At 42.7% G+C, this 18,390-nt stretch overlaps 1 protein-coding gene across 1 annotated transcript in view; it reads left to right on the top strand.

The window, feature by feature from the left end:
* The window catches only part of LOC139367780 (potassium voltage-gated channel, Shaw-related subfamily, member 4), a 68,716-nt gene that overhangs the window by 32,019 nt on the left and 18,307 nt on the right, over positions 1 to 18,390 (top strand). The window contains exons 2-4 of the mRNA XM_071106110.1: positions 2,052 to 2,195; positions 7,214 to 8,009; positions 10,349 to 10,573. Coding sequence (XP_070962211.1) covers positions 2,052 to 2,195; positions 7,214 to 8,009; positions 10,349 to 10,573 — 1,165 coding nt within the window. The remainder of the gene's footprint in view (positions 1 to 2,051; positions 2,196 to 7,213; positions 8,010 to 10,348; positions 10,574 to 18,390) is intronic.

Raw genomic sequence — 18,390 nt, 5'->3', positions numbered from 1 at the left:
AGGGGACCCAGAGACCCAGGGGACCCAGAGACCCAGGGGACCCATAGACCCAGGGGACCCAGAGACCCAGGGGACCCAGAGACCCAGGGGACCCATAGACCCAGGGGACCCAGAGACCCAGGGGACCCAGAGACCCAGGGGACCCAGAGACCCAGGGGACCCAGAGACCCAGGGGACCCAGAGACCCAGGGGACCCAGAGACCCAGGGGACCCAGAGACCCAGGGGACCCTCCCTCTGCTGTTTTACACTAACTGATGAATGTTGTAATGATGATTGAGGAACTAAAGCTTTTCTTTGTGGAGATGTACTTTAGATGTCTTTTTAATTCCATAAATAAAGACTGATGGTATTCATTCTATTAAAAAAAAAACATTCAAAATGTGATGTACCCATAATGATGGAGCAGTTAATCATTTATCATTTAGTGTGATTTACCCTTAGTGTGATTTATCCCTCAGTGTGATTTAGACTTTAGTGTGATTTATCCCTTAGTGTGATTTATCCCTCAGTGTGATTTAGACTTTAGTGTGATTTATCCCTCAGTGTGATTTATCCCTTAGTGTGATTTATCCCTTAGTGTGATTTATCAGTTAGTGTGATTTATCCCTTAGTGTGATTTATCCCTTAGTGTGATTTAGCCTTTAGTGTGATTCATCCCTTAGTGTGATTTATCCCTTAGTGTGATTTAGCCTTTAGTGTGATTCATCCCTTAGTGTGATTTACCCTTTAGTGTGATTTATCCCTTAGTGTGATTTAGCCTTTACTGTGATTTATCCCTTAGTGTGATTTAGCCTTGTGTAATTTATCCCTTAGGGTGATTTATCCCTTAGTGTGATTTATCCCTTAGTGTGATTTAGCCCTTAGTGTGATTTAGCCCTCAGTGTGATTTAGCCTTTAGTGTGATTTATCCCTTAGTGTGATTTAGCCCTTAGTGTGATTTAGCCAATAGTCAACTATCTATTAATCACAGCATGGTGTTGATTATGATGCGGCCACAGTACGGAGGTTGACAAATGTCACCTATCGACTATCAACACATCTGAAAATGAGCTGTTTTCATATTCCCTTGTATAGTCTGAGTGTACATTCGAAATGACACCCTTTTTCCTATATAGTGCACTTCTTTTGATAAGAGAGCCCTATATGCCCCGGCCAAAAGTAGTGACACTGTGTAGGGAATGGTGTGTAATTTGGGACGGCGCTGTGACTGTGAGAGACTCGGGTTATTAGTCTTGACTATATCACCATGGACAGATTGGATTAACTCTCTACTGTGCTTCTGTCTCCTCCGCCTCCTCTGGCAGCTGGATAAATATGTCCCCATCAATGCCATTCAGGCACTTAGTACCTGCCATCTCTACATTCAGCCCACCCACACAAATCAATCAGCAGTACAGTACATTGTTTGGATTTGTTTTCCAAATGCTAACACAAACGCTAACACAAACACAGACAGAGCAGAGTTATTGTGGGAGATGAGCAGGAAAGCAGGTGAATGGTGAGCTTTTCAGCGGTAAGTTTAAGGTCAGAGTCGAGCTGGGTGATATGGACAACAACAAAAAAATCCATATCCCAATAAATGGACTGAATTATCACGGTAATTATACAGTTAACGATAAATTCATAACGTGAATGTTTTTGTAATTTTATTACCCAATAAATCTACTACTACTACTTTGAATGTTGTAAGTTATCAATTGTCCAGTTAGCATTAGCCCATACTAGCAGACGTATTACATTCTGCTAGTAAAAGCTACTTATTGTTATTATCGGTATCAGTCACAAGTTCTCTATGTATTCAGTCTGTATCGGTCAGAGGCAGAGTAGACACCTGTCAAGATCATCTTCTGTAAACTGTTTAACTAGGGCAGCGGTTGAGTTGTACTCTGAAGGCACTTTGAGTGTTACTATTGAGTTGTACCATCAAGCCACTTTCTGAAAACTGCTGGCTTTTCAATGATTGGTTAATTGAGTGATTGGTTAATTGAGTGATTGGTTAATTGAGTGATTGGTTAATTGAGTGATTGACTGGTTGATTGTCTTGTTTCAGGGCATAGCGTTTGCCTCCCTCTTCTTCATTCTGGTTTCCATCACTACGTTCTGTTTGGAGACCCACGAGTACTTCAATGACCTGCAGAACCGCACGGAACACGTGGTGGTGGGGAACCACACGGAGGAGGTTGTCTCGGTGGAGGTAAGAGAGAGGGTTCCTCATTGTCAATAGACTGTGATGCTTTCCAGAAAGAACCCAGAGCATCTAGCCTCTAGTGGAGAACCCAGAGCCTCTAGCCTCTAGTGGAGAACCCATAGCTTCTAGCCTCTAGTGGAGGACCCAGAGCCTCTAGTCTCTAGTGGAGAACCCAGAGCCTCTAGTCTCTAGTGGAGAACCCAGAGCCTCTAGTGGAGAACCCAGAGCCTCTAGTGGAGAACCCAGAGCCTCTAGTCTCTAGTGGAGAACCCAGAGCCTCTAGTTTCTAGTGGAGAACCCAGAACCTCTAGTCTCTAGTGGAGAACCCAGAGCCTCTAGACTCTAGTGGAGAACCCAGAGCCTCTAGACTCTAGTGGAGAACCCAGAGCCTCTAGACTCTAGTGGAGAACCCAGAGCCTCTAGACTCTAGTGGAGAACCCAGAGCCTCTAGACTCTAGTGGAGAAAACAGAGCCTCTAGACTCTAGTGGAGAACCCAGAGCCTCTCGAATTTAGTGGAGAACCCAGAGCCTCTAGCCTCTAGTGGAGAACCCAGAGCTTCTAGCCTCTAGTGGAGAACCCAGAGCCTCTAGTCTCTAGAGGAGAACCCAGAGTCTCTAGACTCTAGTGGAGAACCCAGAGCCTCTAGCCTTTAGTGGAGAACCCAGAGCCTCTAGACTCTAGTAGAGAACCCAGAGCCTCTACTCTCTAGGATCTAGTGGAGATCTGAGCTTGGGCAGGTGAAAACAATATGGTGATCATTTCATTGTTTCTGGATAGGGACCTAAACGTATTGGACATTTTTTCTTTGTATGGTACTGTATTGTACTATATTGTATGGTACTGTATTGTACTGTATTATACTGTATTGTATTGTACTGTATTGTACTGTATTATACTGTATTGTATGGTACTGTATTGTACTATATTGTATGGTACTGTACTGTATTGTATTGTATGGTACTGCATTGTACTATATTGTATGGTACTGTATTGTACTGTATTGTATGGTACTGTATTGTACTGTATTGTATTGTACTGTATAGTATTGTACTGTATTGTACTGTATTATACTGTATTGTATTGTACTGTATTGTACTATATTATACTGTATTGTATGGTACTGTATTGTATGGTACTGTATTGTACTATATTGTATGGTACTGTATTGTACTATATTGTATGGTACTGTATTGTACTATATTGTATGGTACTGTATTGTACTATATTGTATGGTACTGTATTGTACTGTATTGTACTATATTGTATGGTACTGTATTGTACTATACTGTATGGTACTGTATTGTACTGTACTGTATATTATTGTACTGTATTATATTGTATTGTACTGTATTGTAGTGTACTGCATTGTATTGTATTGTATCTTTGTGTTATGGCCAACATTTTTAAGCACATTTTAGTGACCAAATGAATTTAGATAATATATAGATTAATAGATTGATACTTCAATGATCCCTCAATTGAAATTCAATAATCTAATGTATAATCTAATCTACAATCAAATCTAGTGTCTACTCTAATGTAATGTATACTCTAATAGAATGTATAATCTAATGTAATGTACAATCTAATGCATAATCTAATAGAATGTATAATCTAATGTAATGTACAATCTAATGTATAATCTAATGTAATGTACAATCTAATGTATAATCTAATGGATTGTATAATCTAATGTAATGTATAATCTAATGTACAGTCTAATGTAATGCATAATCTAATAGACTATACATTTGATTATACATTCTATCTATAATCTAATGTGTAATCTAATCTAATGTATAATCGTATATATAATCTAATGTAATGTATAATCTTATATATAATCTAATGTAATATATAATCTAATGTAATGTATAATCTAGTCTGTAATCTAATCTAATGTATAATCTAATACACATATGTCAGAGTCAAGGCCCGCGGGCCACATCCGGCCCGCAAGAAGGTTTTTTACGGCCCCTGGGATGATCTTGATTTATTATTAGAACCGGCCCGCAGCAAGCCGGCAGCCCGCAGATCTTTTACACGCACCAATACTACATTTCCCACAATGCAAAGGTGACGCACCGAGCAGTAGGCTGCTTCATTTCAATATTTATTGGCACAGCAGTCGTCAGCATCACAGTAAAATTAACTTTCAGATACCCATCAAAAATGGCAAAACGGAAGGTGGATACTGAGAACCGGGGGTTTCAAACAAGGTGGGAGTCGGAGTATATGTTCACGAAGGTAGCTGGAAAACCTGTGTGTCTTCTGTGTGGAGAAAGTGTGGCGGTACTGAAAGAGTATAATCTGAGACGACATTATGAAACGAAACACGCGGACACACACGCGGACGCAACTGTCAAGGCCAGTTTTATTTTGGCAGAAGAGATCGCTAAATCAGCCCGGCCATTTACGGAGGGGGATTTCATCAAAAACTGCATGATTAAAGTTTGTGACGAAGTTTGCCCAGAAAAAAGGCAACTCTTTTTAAATGTGAGTCTGAGCAGAAACACCATTGCCGAGAGAGTAGACCAGTTGTCCATCAATCTAAAAGAGCAGCTTGTGAAAAAGGGAAAAGATTTTATTGCATATTCCTTGGCTGTGGATGAGAGCACCGACATTTCTGACATTGCCCAGTTGTCAATTTTCATCCGCGGAGTGGACTCCAACCTAAGCGTGACAGAGGAGTTTTTGGCTTTACGTCCTATGCATGGCACAACTACGGGGCATGATTTGTATGAAGAGGTGTCAAGATGTGTAAATGAGATGGAGCTGCCTTGGGAAAAACTCGTGGGTTTGACAACCGACGGAGCACCTGCGATGTGTGGACACAGGAGCGGACTGGTGGCGAAGATACGGGAAAAGATGCAAGAGGAAAACGCGACAGGTGAGCTGACAGCTTATCATTGTATCATACACCAGGAAGCGTTGTGCGGTAAAGCCTTGAAAATGGAGCATGTAATGAGCATCATCACGCGCACAGTTAACTTTATCAGAGCCAAAGGTTTGAATCACCGCCAGTTCAAGGCATTTCTGACGGAGTTAGAAACGGAGCATGGTGATTTGCCTTATCACACAGAGGTGCGATGGCTAAGCCAGGGAAAGGTGCTTCAAAGATGTTTCGAGCTTCGTGAGGAGATTTGTCTGTTCTTGGACAGCAAAGGGAAAGACACAACACAACTCCGAGACGAAATGTTTCTGTGTGAAATGGCTTTTCTGTGTGACATTACGAGTCATCTGAATGCAATAAACTTGCAGCTGCAGGGTCGGGATCGTGTCATCTCTGATATGTACAGTACAGTGAAGGCATTTAAAACCAAACTGACTCTGTGGGAGACGCAGATGCGGAAAGAAAATTTGAGCCACTTTCCCAGCTGCCAGACCATGAAAGAGAAGCTCTCTACCAGTGCGTTCCCGAGCACACAGTTGGCTGATAAAATAGGTATGCTTGCCGCTGACTTTCGACGCCGATTTGCTGACTTTGAAGCACAAAAAAGCAGGTTGGAACTGCTCGGTAACCCATTTGCTGTTGACGTGGAAAGCTCACCACCAAACCTCCAAATGGAGTTGATTGACCTCCAATGCAATGATGCACTGAGGGCAAAATATGCGGCAGTGGGTGCTGCGGAGTTCGCCCGTTTCCTCCCCGGCACAATGCCCCAGCTGCGCATCCAGGCTGCTCAAACGTTGTCTATGTTTGGCAGCACATACCTGTGTGAACAACTGTTTTCTTTGATGAACCTGAACAAAACATCACACAGAAGTCGACTTACTGCTGAACACCTCCACTCAATTCTGAGGATTTCTTCAGCTCAGAGCCTTACCCCGAACATTGATGAACTTGTGGAAAAGATGGGACACCACCAAGTATCACCCTCAACCTCAAACAAGTGAACATTACTGTGCAATCACATATTTAGAGTTTTTACTCAGTTCAAGTTTAAAAGTTAAAATTTAATATTTGTTTTCACTGCATGTTACTTCTCCTTAAACAAAGTGTTGTTTTTGATTAATAGATTTTTGCACTTTATTTTTTTGTATTTCAATCCAATTATATTTTAAAAATATTTCAGTTGAGTGGATGATAGAAAATTGCTATTATTGTTTTTTCTTTGAAGTAAATTTAGCCCACTTTTGCTAAAATAGAAAATATAGTCTACTGATGGTGCCTTGAATACCGGTTTCTTTCATTTAATGTTCATGTTATGGGGATATTTATATAAAGGAAATTTGTCTTTTGTGTCTGTTGAAAATTAAAGATTACTGACAGAGCCATAAGAAAATATTGCTTTATTTATCTGATCATATTGTAATATATTTGTTAGGTTTTCAGTAGGTTCAATTAGGTTCACTAGACTATATGCGTCATTTAAAAATTTTTCAATGAACATTCGAACAGTCCGGCCCTCGTCTTGTAGCTGATTTTTTTATTTGGCCCTCCGTCCATTTGACTTTGACACCCCTGATCTAATATATAATATAATGTTATGTATAATCTTATATATAATCTAATGTAATGTATAATCTAATCTGTAATTTAATTTTATATATAATCTAATGTAATATATAATTTTATATATAATCTTATATATAATCTAATGTAATATATAATCTTATATATAATCAAATGTAATATATAATCTTATATATGATCTAATGTAATATATAATCTTATATATAATCAAATGTAATATATAATCTTATATATGATCTAATGTAATATATAATCTTATATATGATCTAATGTAATATATAATCTTATATATGATCTAATGTAATATATAATCTTATATATGATCTAATGTAATATATAATCTTATATATGATCTAATGTAATGTATAATCTTGTATATAATCTAATGTAATATATAATCTTATATATAATCTAATGTAATATATAATCTTGTATATAATCTAATGTAATATATAATCTAATGTAATATATAATTTTATATATAATCTAATGTAATGTATAATCTAACATAATGTATAATCTAATCCATAATGTGATCTACTCTAGGTGGTGACCAAGCCCATTCTGACCGTGGTGGAGGGCGTTTGTGTGGTCTGGTTCACCTTGGAGTTCTTCGTCCGCATCGTTTGCTGTCCCGACAAGCTGCTCTTCATCAAGAACATGTTAAACGTCATTGACTTCGTGGCCATCCTGCCCTTCTACCTGGAGATGGGCCTCAGCGGCCTGTCCTCCTCTAAAGCAGCCTCCGACATCCTGGGGTTTCTACGGGTAGTCCGTTTCGTCCGGATCCTCCGGATCTTCAAGCTGACCAGGCATTTCGTCGGTCTGAGGGTTCTCGGCCACACGTTGAGAGCCAGCGTCAACGAGTTCTGCCTGCTTATTGTCTTCCTGGCGTTGGGCGTCCTCATCTTCGCCACGATGATCTACTACGCAGAGCGGATAGGGGCCCAACCGGACGACCCCCGCGGCTCTAAACACACCCACTTCAAAAACATCCCTATCTCCTTCTGGTGGGCCGTGGTCACCATGACCACCCTGGGCTACGGGGACATGTACCCCCAGACGTGGCTGGGCATGATGGTGGGCGCGCTGTGCGCCCTGGCGGGGGTGCTGACCATCGCCATGCCCGTGCCTGTTATAGTCAACAACTTTGGGATGTACTACTCCCTGGCCATGGCTAAACAGAAGCTGCCTAAGAAGAAGAAAGCACACAACCCGAACCCGGACGCTCCCACGGACACGGCCTCGTTCGGGAAGTCTGTCGCTAACTCTCCCAGGGACAGTACTCAGAGTGATACATGTCCTCTGGCTGCAGATGAGACTATCAACAGGAACCGCTCAGGTCAGACCAATTCAAAGTAGAATCTGAATATAAACATCAATGTTTTGGCACTAATTTCCCCCATATACTCTATTCATTCATTACACTGTCACTGCACACTTAAAATGTTTTTTGAAGCATTGATATGAGAAAATCAGCTAGAACAACTCAGGTCAGAGACACATTCAAAATGATTTAAATCCAATTCTGTTGGCAGTAATATCACTCCATTGACCATGCTTTATCCACCCATCTCTGTACCAGAATGTGTTTGAAGCATCGTTATGATATATATACCATAGGCCACAATGATAAGTGGATGTTTCATAATTCAGAACCATCAACCGTTCCACCCATTCACACTCGGACGTCATTCAAACCTTTTCAAACCCACTACTCCCCTTTACACATCAAACTGAATGATGGTGTACGAACCGACGCCATAATGATAAATGGATTTATCGTTCATTTATACCATCACTAATTTTACCCATTCAAATTGAAGGCGTCAGTAATGAATACTACAGTAGTGCATTTTTTACACCAATAGGTATTAGATGATGTATTTGCTGCGTTGTTTTACAAACGGTAAAATATAACTTTATTTTCTACTGTAGTCATGTATCATGGTTAATTTTGTATTTTTTTACGATAATAAAGTAATAAAATAGGCTTACTGTACCTAGCCCTGAAGACAGTAACACAACGTGATGCGATCATTCTCATACCCTTCCCACATTATACGTTAGGTTCAGTTCAGAGTTTGCCCAGGGAGAAAATGTGTGTTTTCACAGTAAAGTTACATTGTGGCTCTGTAGTTTAACTTTCCTTCTTAAAAAACCTGAGGAGATGTTGAGTAAAATCTTTGGCATTTTACTGTCAGTCCGGGCCCTGTCAGTCCGGGCCCTGTCAGTCCGGGCCCTGTCAGTCCGGGCCCTGTCAGTCCGGGCCCTGTCAGTCCGGGCCCTGTCAGTCCGGGCCCTGTGTCTCTTGTAGACCCGGTTTCAAATACTACTCCAAACAGGTTGAATAGTTTGACCGTTTGCTTCCAGATGGGTTAGAACTCTGGAGGATAATTCACTGGTTCCGTTGTAAACATGTTGAATAGTTTGACCGTTTGCTTCCAGATGGGTTAGAACTCTGGAGGATAATTCACTGGTTCCGTTGTAAACATGTTGAATAGTTTGACCGTTTGCTTCCAGATGGGTTAGAACTCTGGAGGATAATTCACTGGTTCCGTTGTAAACATGTTGAATAGTTTGACCGTTTGCTTCCAGATGGGTTAGAACTCTGGAGGATAATTCACTGGTTCCGTTGTAAACATGTTGAATAGTTTGACCGTTTGCTTCCAGATGGGTTAGAACTCTGGAGGATAATCCACTGGTTCCGTTGTAAACATGTTGAATAGTTTGACCGTTTGCTTCCAGATGGGTTAGAACTCTGGAGGATAATTCACTGGTTCCGTTGTAAACATGTTGAATAGTTTGACCGTTTGCTTCCAGATGGGTTAGAACTCTGGAGGATAATCCACTGGTTCCGTTGTAAACATGTTGAATAGTTTGACCGTTTGCTTCCAGATGGGTTAGAACTGGAGGATAATCCACTGGTTCCGTTGTAAACATGTTGAATAGTTTGACCGTTTGCTTCCAGATGGGTTAGAACTGGAGGATAATCCACTGGTTCCGTTGTAAACATGTTGAATAGTTTGACCGTTTGCTTCCAGATGGGTTAGAACTCTGGAGGATAATTCACTGGTTCCGTTGTAAACATGTTGAATAGTTTGACCGTTTGCTTCCAGATGGGTTAGAACTCTGGAGGATAATCCACTGGTTCCGTTGTAAACATGTTGAATAGTTTGACCGTTTGCTTCCAGATGGGTTAGAACTCTGGAGGATAATCCACTGGTTCCGTTGTAAACATGTTGAATAGTTTGACCGTTTGCTTCCAGATGGGTTAGAACTGGAGGATAATCCACTGGTTCCGTTGCGCCTGGCAAGCTCATTCAAGCCCGGCTGAAGTATCGCATTTATTACAAATAGTATTTTGAACCCAGGTCTGGGTCGGCTTGTGTATTCACAAAGAGTCTCACAGTAGGAGTGCCGATCATGGATTTTTAAATCATATTGAATAAGATAACATGAGCAGGACAGAGGGACCTGATCCTTGATCAGCACTCTTAGTCTGAGACCCTTAGTGGGGGATATGAGCAAAATGGAGACACCAACATGACACTGTCAGAGTAGGGGTGCTGATCACGGATCAGTTTAGCCATTTATACCCTAATGAATAAGATTAAATGGACAGGGAGGACCTGATCCTAGATCCTATGCTTTATGAACCAAGTCTGTCTGTCCTGTCAGACTCCAAACAGAACGGAGACGCCAGCTTGGCTCTGTCGTCGGATGAGGGGTGCAGCCTGACCCAGCCGCTGTCACCCAGCGAGAAGTGGAACCTACGGCACGGCCACGGCCGCAAACACGCCCGGTCGGTCAGGGGGAACAAGGCCACCAAGAAAGAGGCTACCTGCTTCCTGCTTACCTCTGGGGACTTCTCGTGCACTGGAGGAGAGCACACCATACGTACTGGTAGGTTGACCCACAGACAGGCACGCAGGCACTGACACTCCTCTCTCTCTCTGAAACATGGAGCCCACCATCCGCAACCATAGGTCCTACACACAACGAACACTCTGAATTAGAGGAACGGATGGGAATGGTAACTGTGAATACAATGACAAAGGAGGCTGCAGACTCGAGGTCAATAGGTCAAAACCTAGACAACCTCAACGCCATACTACTCATTGTATCCATTATTCAGAATAAGTCGTGTTTCACCTGAGGCTTTATGGGAAAATCTATTGATCAGCTTTTACATCAACTATCTGGATCAACAGTGAGGTACAATTTAACCTCTGTGGGAATAATCCTTAGATGAGTAGAGTGAGGCAGTAGTCCCAGATCTGGTAACAGCCAGCTTCAGAACTAGCAACATTTAAATTTTTTACATTTCAGTAATGTAGCAGATGCTCTTATCCAGAGTGACTTACAGTAGTGTGTGCATACATTTTCATCCTGCCCCCCCGTGGGAATCAAACACACAAGCCTGGCGTTGCAAGTGCCATGATCTACCAAGTGAGCCCCCATGTATAACGGCTTTCTTCCGTCGAAGGAGAGGAGGACCAAAATGCAGCGTGGTTAGAGTTCATGTTTCGTTTTTATTTTTATAAGTGAAACTAAACATGAACAGAATACAAAATAATAAATGTGGCAAAACCGAAACAGTCCTAACTGGTACAGTCCTAACTGGTGCAGTCCTAACTGGTGCAGCCCTAACTGGTGCAGCCCTAACTGGTGCAGTCCTAACTGGTGCAGTCCTAACTGGTGCAGTCCTAACTGGTGCAGTCCTTACTGGTGCAGTCCTAACTGGTGCAGTCCTAACTGGTACAGTCCTAACTGGTGCAGAAAACACAAAGACAGGAAACAATCACCCACAAAATACCCAAACAATATGGCTACCTAATTATGGTTCCCAATCAGAGACAACAATAAACACCTGCCTCTAATTGAGAACCAATCTGGGCAACCATAGGCATACAATTTACCTAGACAGGACACAGCCCCATAAACATACAAAACTACCTAGAAAGGGAACAGCCCCATAAACATACAAAACTACCTAGAAAGGAAACAGCCCCATAAACATACAAAACTACCTAGAAAGGACACAGCCCCATAAACATACAAAAACCCTAGACCAGACAAAACACAAATCCCCCATGGCACACCCTGACCTAACCAAAATAATAAAGAAAACAAAGATAACTAAGGCCAGGGCGTGACACCATGTGTATGTCCCTGTCCTTGTCTCCCGCTCCCTCTCTCTTGATTTGATAAATATGTTTTGTGATGACAGGCTATACATCCTCAGCCCTCGGGTAAATATTTACACCACCAACCCACCTTTTTTTAGCAGCTTTTAACTGGTGGAAATGGTATGGCACAATGTGGTTTTATCATTCACGTGGTATGACTAGCCTGCTTTGAAACAGGATGCTATGAAGGGAATGAGACAGAAATGCTGTCGGGGGTAGATTTTCTAGCGTTTGTATAGTGACGGTATACCTTCTCGGGTGAATACTGGCAACACAATAGGATATATTTTTTGGTGGTGCGTGATTCAGTGTTTTATCATCTAAGTCAACGGTTTGATTTGAAACAGGAGGCTTGGAGGCATTGAACAAGACAAGAGAGATACAGAAAAGCCTCTTCCTATAATTCCCTTCATTACCATCTGGCTGTCAGACTGGCAGCAATTATTCTCTGCTTGAATAGGCCTGCTGCTGCCTGACACACACACACACACACACACACACACACACACACACTGTGTAAAGCATATCATCACATCACAGCTCCCCAAAGTCCCCAGAGCCTGGAGTGACAACAAGACTATATTTGGACGTAATGGATTCACTTTTCACATCCTGAACAAACATTTACCACCCATTAGCATCCTGAATCTTATCTACAGATGGTGTGTGTGTGTGTGTGTGTGCGCGTGCATGTGTATGCGTGTGCGTGTGTGTGCGTACAGTGGTGCATGGAGAAGTGGGTATACTCTAATTTTGAAAACATGTCCCAAACGGCCCGCCAGAGAAACAGAGACATTACCTAAAATGATGAATTCCACATTGTTCTTTCAGAGTCAGGCCAACCCAAGCTGTTCAAGTAGGCCATTAGTGGGCCTACTATTGAAATAGATAAATTAAGCTGAGTCAGAAATGCACAGGTTTCAAATGTGTTTCTTTTTTTCTCTAAATTGGATGTTCTAATTAAATCCATAACAATGTTTAAACCATTTCAGGAGACCACTTTGAGGTCTGGGAAAAATCTAGGGAAATGTAGATTTTTTTTTTAGTAAAGTTACTAAAAGTGCACAGGAGATGGAGTGTGCAAAACAAATGGCTACTGGATTGATGCAAATAACCATGCAGGAAGGCCTAGCTAGTTAACTTTTTATTGAGAAGGGTTATGGGAAAGCCTTTACCATAAACCAGAAGATGGTTCCCACGGGGAAAAAACGGATTGAACCAACATTGTTTCCACCTCATGTCAACCCAAACAAGGCAACGGTAAACATGTCTTCCCCCATGAATGATGCAGCGCCTCCCCCCTTGGGCCAATCAGTGTAATTTAGTAAATGTTGGATCACAATGACAAGACAAGTCATTCAAAATAGGGCCAGTAGTGTCTGAGATATCACGTGGGTTAGCTAGACTCATATCCCTGAGCATGTGTGCCAAATTTCATCACTCTGAGTCAAACAGATCGAGAGATATAAACATGTGCCTGTTATAGCACCACTGTGTGGTCTATATGAATCTTATTGCATATGTTGAGTCTTGGCAGTGTTTGCAACATGTTCACCAAATCTTGTTACAATATGAATATCCATGACTGATTTATGCACCAGACCAGTAGTGTCTGTGTAATATTTTCCAGACTAGTACCTAAAACAACACTGACTAAGTAGTGTCTGTGTAATATTTTCCAGACCAGTACCTAAAACAACACTGACCAATAAACATTCACGTGGTCAGTGTTGTTTTAGGTACTAGTCTGGAAAATATTGCGTTGAGAGATCTGTGTCCATAGATAGCACATATTAGGTTTCGTGCAGATCGGTCATTCAATGCCAGAAGAAGAAGCGTTTGAAGTGTTTTTCACAACATTCAAAATGGTGGATCTTAAACGTTCACGTGGGAATCTGAGGCAGATCTGCTCCTTGTGAGGAGAGGGAACTATGTATCGAATTTCGTGACTTTAGGTCAAACAGGGTGAGGGGGTGTGACCTTTCAAAGTTAGCATTTTTTATATATCTTGTTATAGCGCCACCATCTGGCCAATCCGTGTCATTTTGTTAATGCCAGATCTCTATTTCAAGATGCATCATTCACCCAAGTTTCGTAAAAATTGAGCCAGTGCTGTCTGAGATATTGTGTGTGTCTTACGTATGAACGGACGTACTAACAGACGGACACAGATCAACAATCCCCTCACAGATTTTATCATGGGGGACAGCAGCCTAACAGCCAAATGCATTATCCTAGTCATATTAGCAACCTATGCTAGTTGTTGCAACTTTAGATCTCCCCTCTTTCTACATTTCTAACAGATATTTCCATCTCTGTCCATGAAACCGCTTGCATGAGAGTTGCTCATTTTAGAACAGTTTACCCCCCTCTCCCGCAAATTACATTTAGGAATATATGCACGTAGGCCTACTGCCGTGTGCACATTGCTGCGCCCAAAATGTGAAGAAATAATAGCCTATCAACATTTTAAACTAAACATTCTGAATTGTTCCATCAGCCTTCATAATTGATACGGTGTTTACCTCCACTATCCCACTTTGATATGCATCATGGGTATTAAGAAGCGAGTATATGCAATATATGACAATATTACTAACTTCCCTCTCCTTGCCCCACCCTGGGCTCGAACCAAGAGTATCGTTACCTATCGCACCGCAGAAGCTGTGGTCCTTGCAGAGCAAAGGAACCAACTGCTTCTACGTCTCAAAGGAAGTGATGTCACCAATTGCAATGCTACTAGCGCGCACCGCTAACTATCTTGCCGTTTCACACCAGCTACACTCATCCCCCTTTGACCTCTGAGTGATCCGTGTCACGGCACCAATGTAACAGTATCGTTTTCGTCCTTTTCCTAGCCACAACCTGGGCTCGAAACAGAGACCCTCTGAACACATTGACAGCAGTTACCTCAGAAGCAGCGTAACCTTTCGTTCCACAAAAGCAACGGGGCAAAGGGGAAACAACTACTCAGAGGTCTCAGAGCGAGTGACGTTGCCTATTGAAACGCTACTTGCATGCACCGCTAACTTCCTAGCCATTTCAGACCGGTTACAAATGCCCATTGAAAAATAAATGGGTGTATATCAGCATATACCCTCCACTACACCACTGTGTGTGTGTGTGTGTGTGTGTCTCTGTGTCTGTGTCTGTGTGTGATGTGTTCTGAGCTATGTACCCATAGTATTGTCGTGAGACAGACAAGACCTCAAAACTCATTAGAAAAGCCCACAGATTACTCACTTTTCTGAAGGTCTGATGTTAATGTCATCTTGTTTTTTCACCCTTTCTTTCTCACACACACTTATGGAAGGAAATTAGGGGAAAGGGAATACCTAGTCAGTTGTTCAACTGAATGCATTCAACTGAAATGTTTTTTAACCCAACCCCTCTGAATCAGATTTCAGTGTTTTGATCCAATCCTGGCCAAGCATGGAGGAACGTGTTGAGTGGTGGAGATGTGAGGAATTTGATTGTCTTCCATTGCTCTTGGCTGATATAATCCACAATTATTCCAGAACTTTAGTCAAGAGGATGAGAGGGGATGTGTTATTGATGTGTGTAAACCTGTTGTGACAACCAAATTTGACTTTATTTATTCTATCTTGCTCTTAAGGTCAACTCTGCCTCAAGGGCAAGAATTCGTTAGAGCTGCACTCAGAACAAGATTGAATAAGGACTTTGTTTTTTTAATAAGGAACTACACTGAGCCTTGTCCTCTGAGTGATACGTCTTGTGATTCTTCTCATCCCTCCCTGCCCCCTGCCTCCGACTCTGCCCCCCGATGATCCTCTGCCTGCCTGTCTTTCCTCTGCTTGAGAAGCCTTGTGATTCTCCTTAGCCCCTTCTGGCCCCTGCCTGTCTGCCAAACCAGAGAGATAAAGAGAGAGTAGAGACAGAGAGAGAGATAGAGAGAGCAAAGAGAGAGAAGACCACAAATGTCAAATTGACTTTTTACCAAATGACCATATATTCAGCCTGCACACCCTTATTAACAAACAAATATACCAAAACAAACGCAAAGTCTTCTCATGCTTTATTGATTTAAAATAATATTTTGACTCAATTTGGCATGAGGTTCTGCTTTGCAAATTGGTGAAAAGCGGTGTTGGGGGAAATACATACAACATTATAAAATGTACACACACAATTTTTTTTTGCAAAAAAACACCAATTTCTTTCCTCAGGGCCATGGGGTGAGACAGGGATGAAGCTTGAGCCCCACCCTCTTCAACATATAAATTATATCAACCAATTGGCGAGGGCAATAGAACAGTCTGCAGCTCCCGGCCTCACCCTACTCGGAGTCAAATGTCTACTGTTTGCTGATGATCTGGGGCTTCTGTCCCCAACCAAGGATGGCCTACAGCAGCAACTAGATCTTCTGCACAGATTCTGTCAGACCTGGGCCCTGACAGACCTGGGCCCTGACAGACCTGGGCCCTGACAGACCTGGGTCCTGACAGACCTGGGCCCTGACAGACCTGGGTCCTGACAGACCTGGGCCCTGACAGACCTGGGCCCTGACAGACCTGGGTCCTGACAGACCTGGGTCCTGACAGACCTGGGCCCTGACAGACCTGGGCCCTGACAGACCTGGGTCCTGACAGACCTGGGCCCTGACAGACCTGGGCCCTGACAGACCTGGGTCCTGACAGACCTGGGCCCTGACAGACCTGGGCCCTGACAGACCTGGGTCCTGACAGACCTGGGTCCTGACAGACCTGGGCCCTGACAGACCTGGGCCCTGACAGACCTGGGTCCTGACAGACCTGGGCCCTGACAGACCTGGGTCCTGACAGACCTGGGCCCTGACAGACCTGGGCCCTGACAGACCTGGGCCCTGACAGACCTGGGCCCTGACAGACCTGGGCCCTGACAGACCTGGGTCCTGACAGTAAATCTCAGTATGACCACGAATACAAATTCCATCTAGACACCGTTGCCCTAGAGCACACAAAAAACGATACATTCCTCGGCCTAAACATCAGCGCCACAGGTAACTTCCACAAAGCTGTGAACGATCTGAGAGACGAGGCAAGAAGGGCCTTCAACACCATCAAAAGGAACATCAAATTTGAAATACCAATTAGGACCTGGCTAAAAGTACTTGAATCAGTTATTGAACCCATTGCCCTTTATGGTTGGGAGGTCTGGGGTCCGCTTGCAACCCAATAATTCACAAAATGGGACATACACCAAATTGCATGCAAAAATATCCTCCATTGTACAACATAAAACACCAAATAATGCACGCAGAGGAGAATTAGGCCGATAGCCGCTAACGACCAAAATCCAGAAAAGGGCTGTTAAATTCTACAACCACCTAAAAGGAAGCGAATCCTAAACCTTCCATAACAAAGCCATCCCCTATAGAGAATTAAACCTGCAGAAGAGTCCCCTAAGCAAGTTGGTCCTGGTTTGGTTGGGTCTAATTGTGTTGCTGTCCTGGGGCTCTGTAGGTTTCTGTTAGTGTTTGTGAACAGAGCCCCAGGACAGCAACACAATTAGACCCAACCAAATCATGAGAAAACAAAAATATAATTACTTGACACATTGGAAAGAATTAACCAAAAAAACATAGCAAAGATTACACAGTGGCAGAATACCTGACCATTGTGACTGACCCAAAGTTAAGGAACGCTTTGACTATGTACAGACTCAGTGAGCATAGCCTTGAATTGAAAGAGGCCACCATAGGAAGACCTTGCTCTCAAGAGAAGACAGGCTATGTGCTCACTGCCCACAAAATGAGGTGGAAACTGAGCTGCACTTCCTAACTTCCTGCCCAATGTATGACCATGTGCACACAGCAAATCCTATTTTGATAAACTCACATACCTACTGGGTGAAATACCACAGTGTGACATCACAGCAGCAATATTTGTGACCTGTTGCCACAAGAAAAGGACCACCAGTGAAGAACAAACACCATTGTAAATACAACCCACATTTATGTTTATTTATTTTCCCTTTTGTACTTTAATTATTTACACATCGTTACAATAGACGTAATATGACATTTTAAATGTCTCTATTCCTTTGGATCTTTTTTTGTATTTTTTATTTCACTTTTGTTTATTATCTATTTCACTTGCTTTGGCAATGTAAACATATGTTTCCCAAAGCATGAATTGAATTGGATTGAGAGACAGAGAGAGACAGAGAGAGCAGAGACAGTGCGAGCAGAGAGAGAGCAGAGATGGAGAGAGAGAAAGTAGAGAGAGCAGAGATGAAGAGAGAGACAGAGATGGGGAGAAGAGAGAGAGAGAGAGAGAGAGAGAGAGAGAGAGAGAGAGAGACCACAGCATCACCAGCCACACCCCAACCAGCTAAGACCACCTCAAGTAAACCCTGGCCACACCCTATATAGCCCCCCCCCCATATCAGACCTATGCCCCTTCTGCCCACACCATGCCCCCTGCGGCAAGGACCTCAACATGACAGCAGGACATATGCCCAGGCTGTGAGCAGAGCAACAGGCCCATCCCCCACTATTACACCCGCCCAAGCCCCATCCTGCGACCTAAG

Source organism: Oncorhynchus clarkii, chromosome 16 (genome assembly GCF_045791955.1).
Source record: "Oncorhynchus clarkii lewisi isolate Uvic-CL-2024 chromosome 16, UVic_Ocla_1.0, whole genome shotgun sequence".
Lineage (NCBI taxonomy): Eukaryota > Metazoa > Chordata > Actinopteri > Salmoniformes > Salmonidae > Oncorhynchus > Oncorhynchus clarkii.
This window is presented reverse-complemented; position numbering and strand designations above follow the sequence as displayed.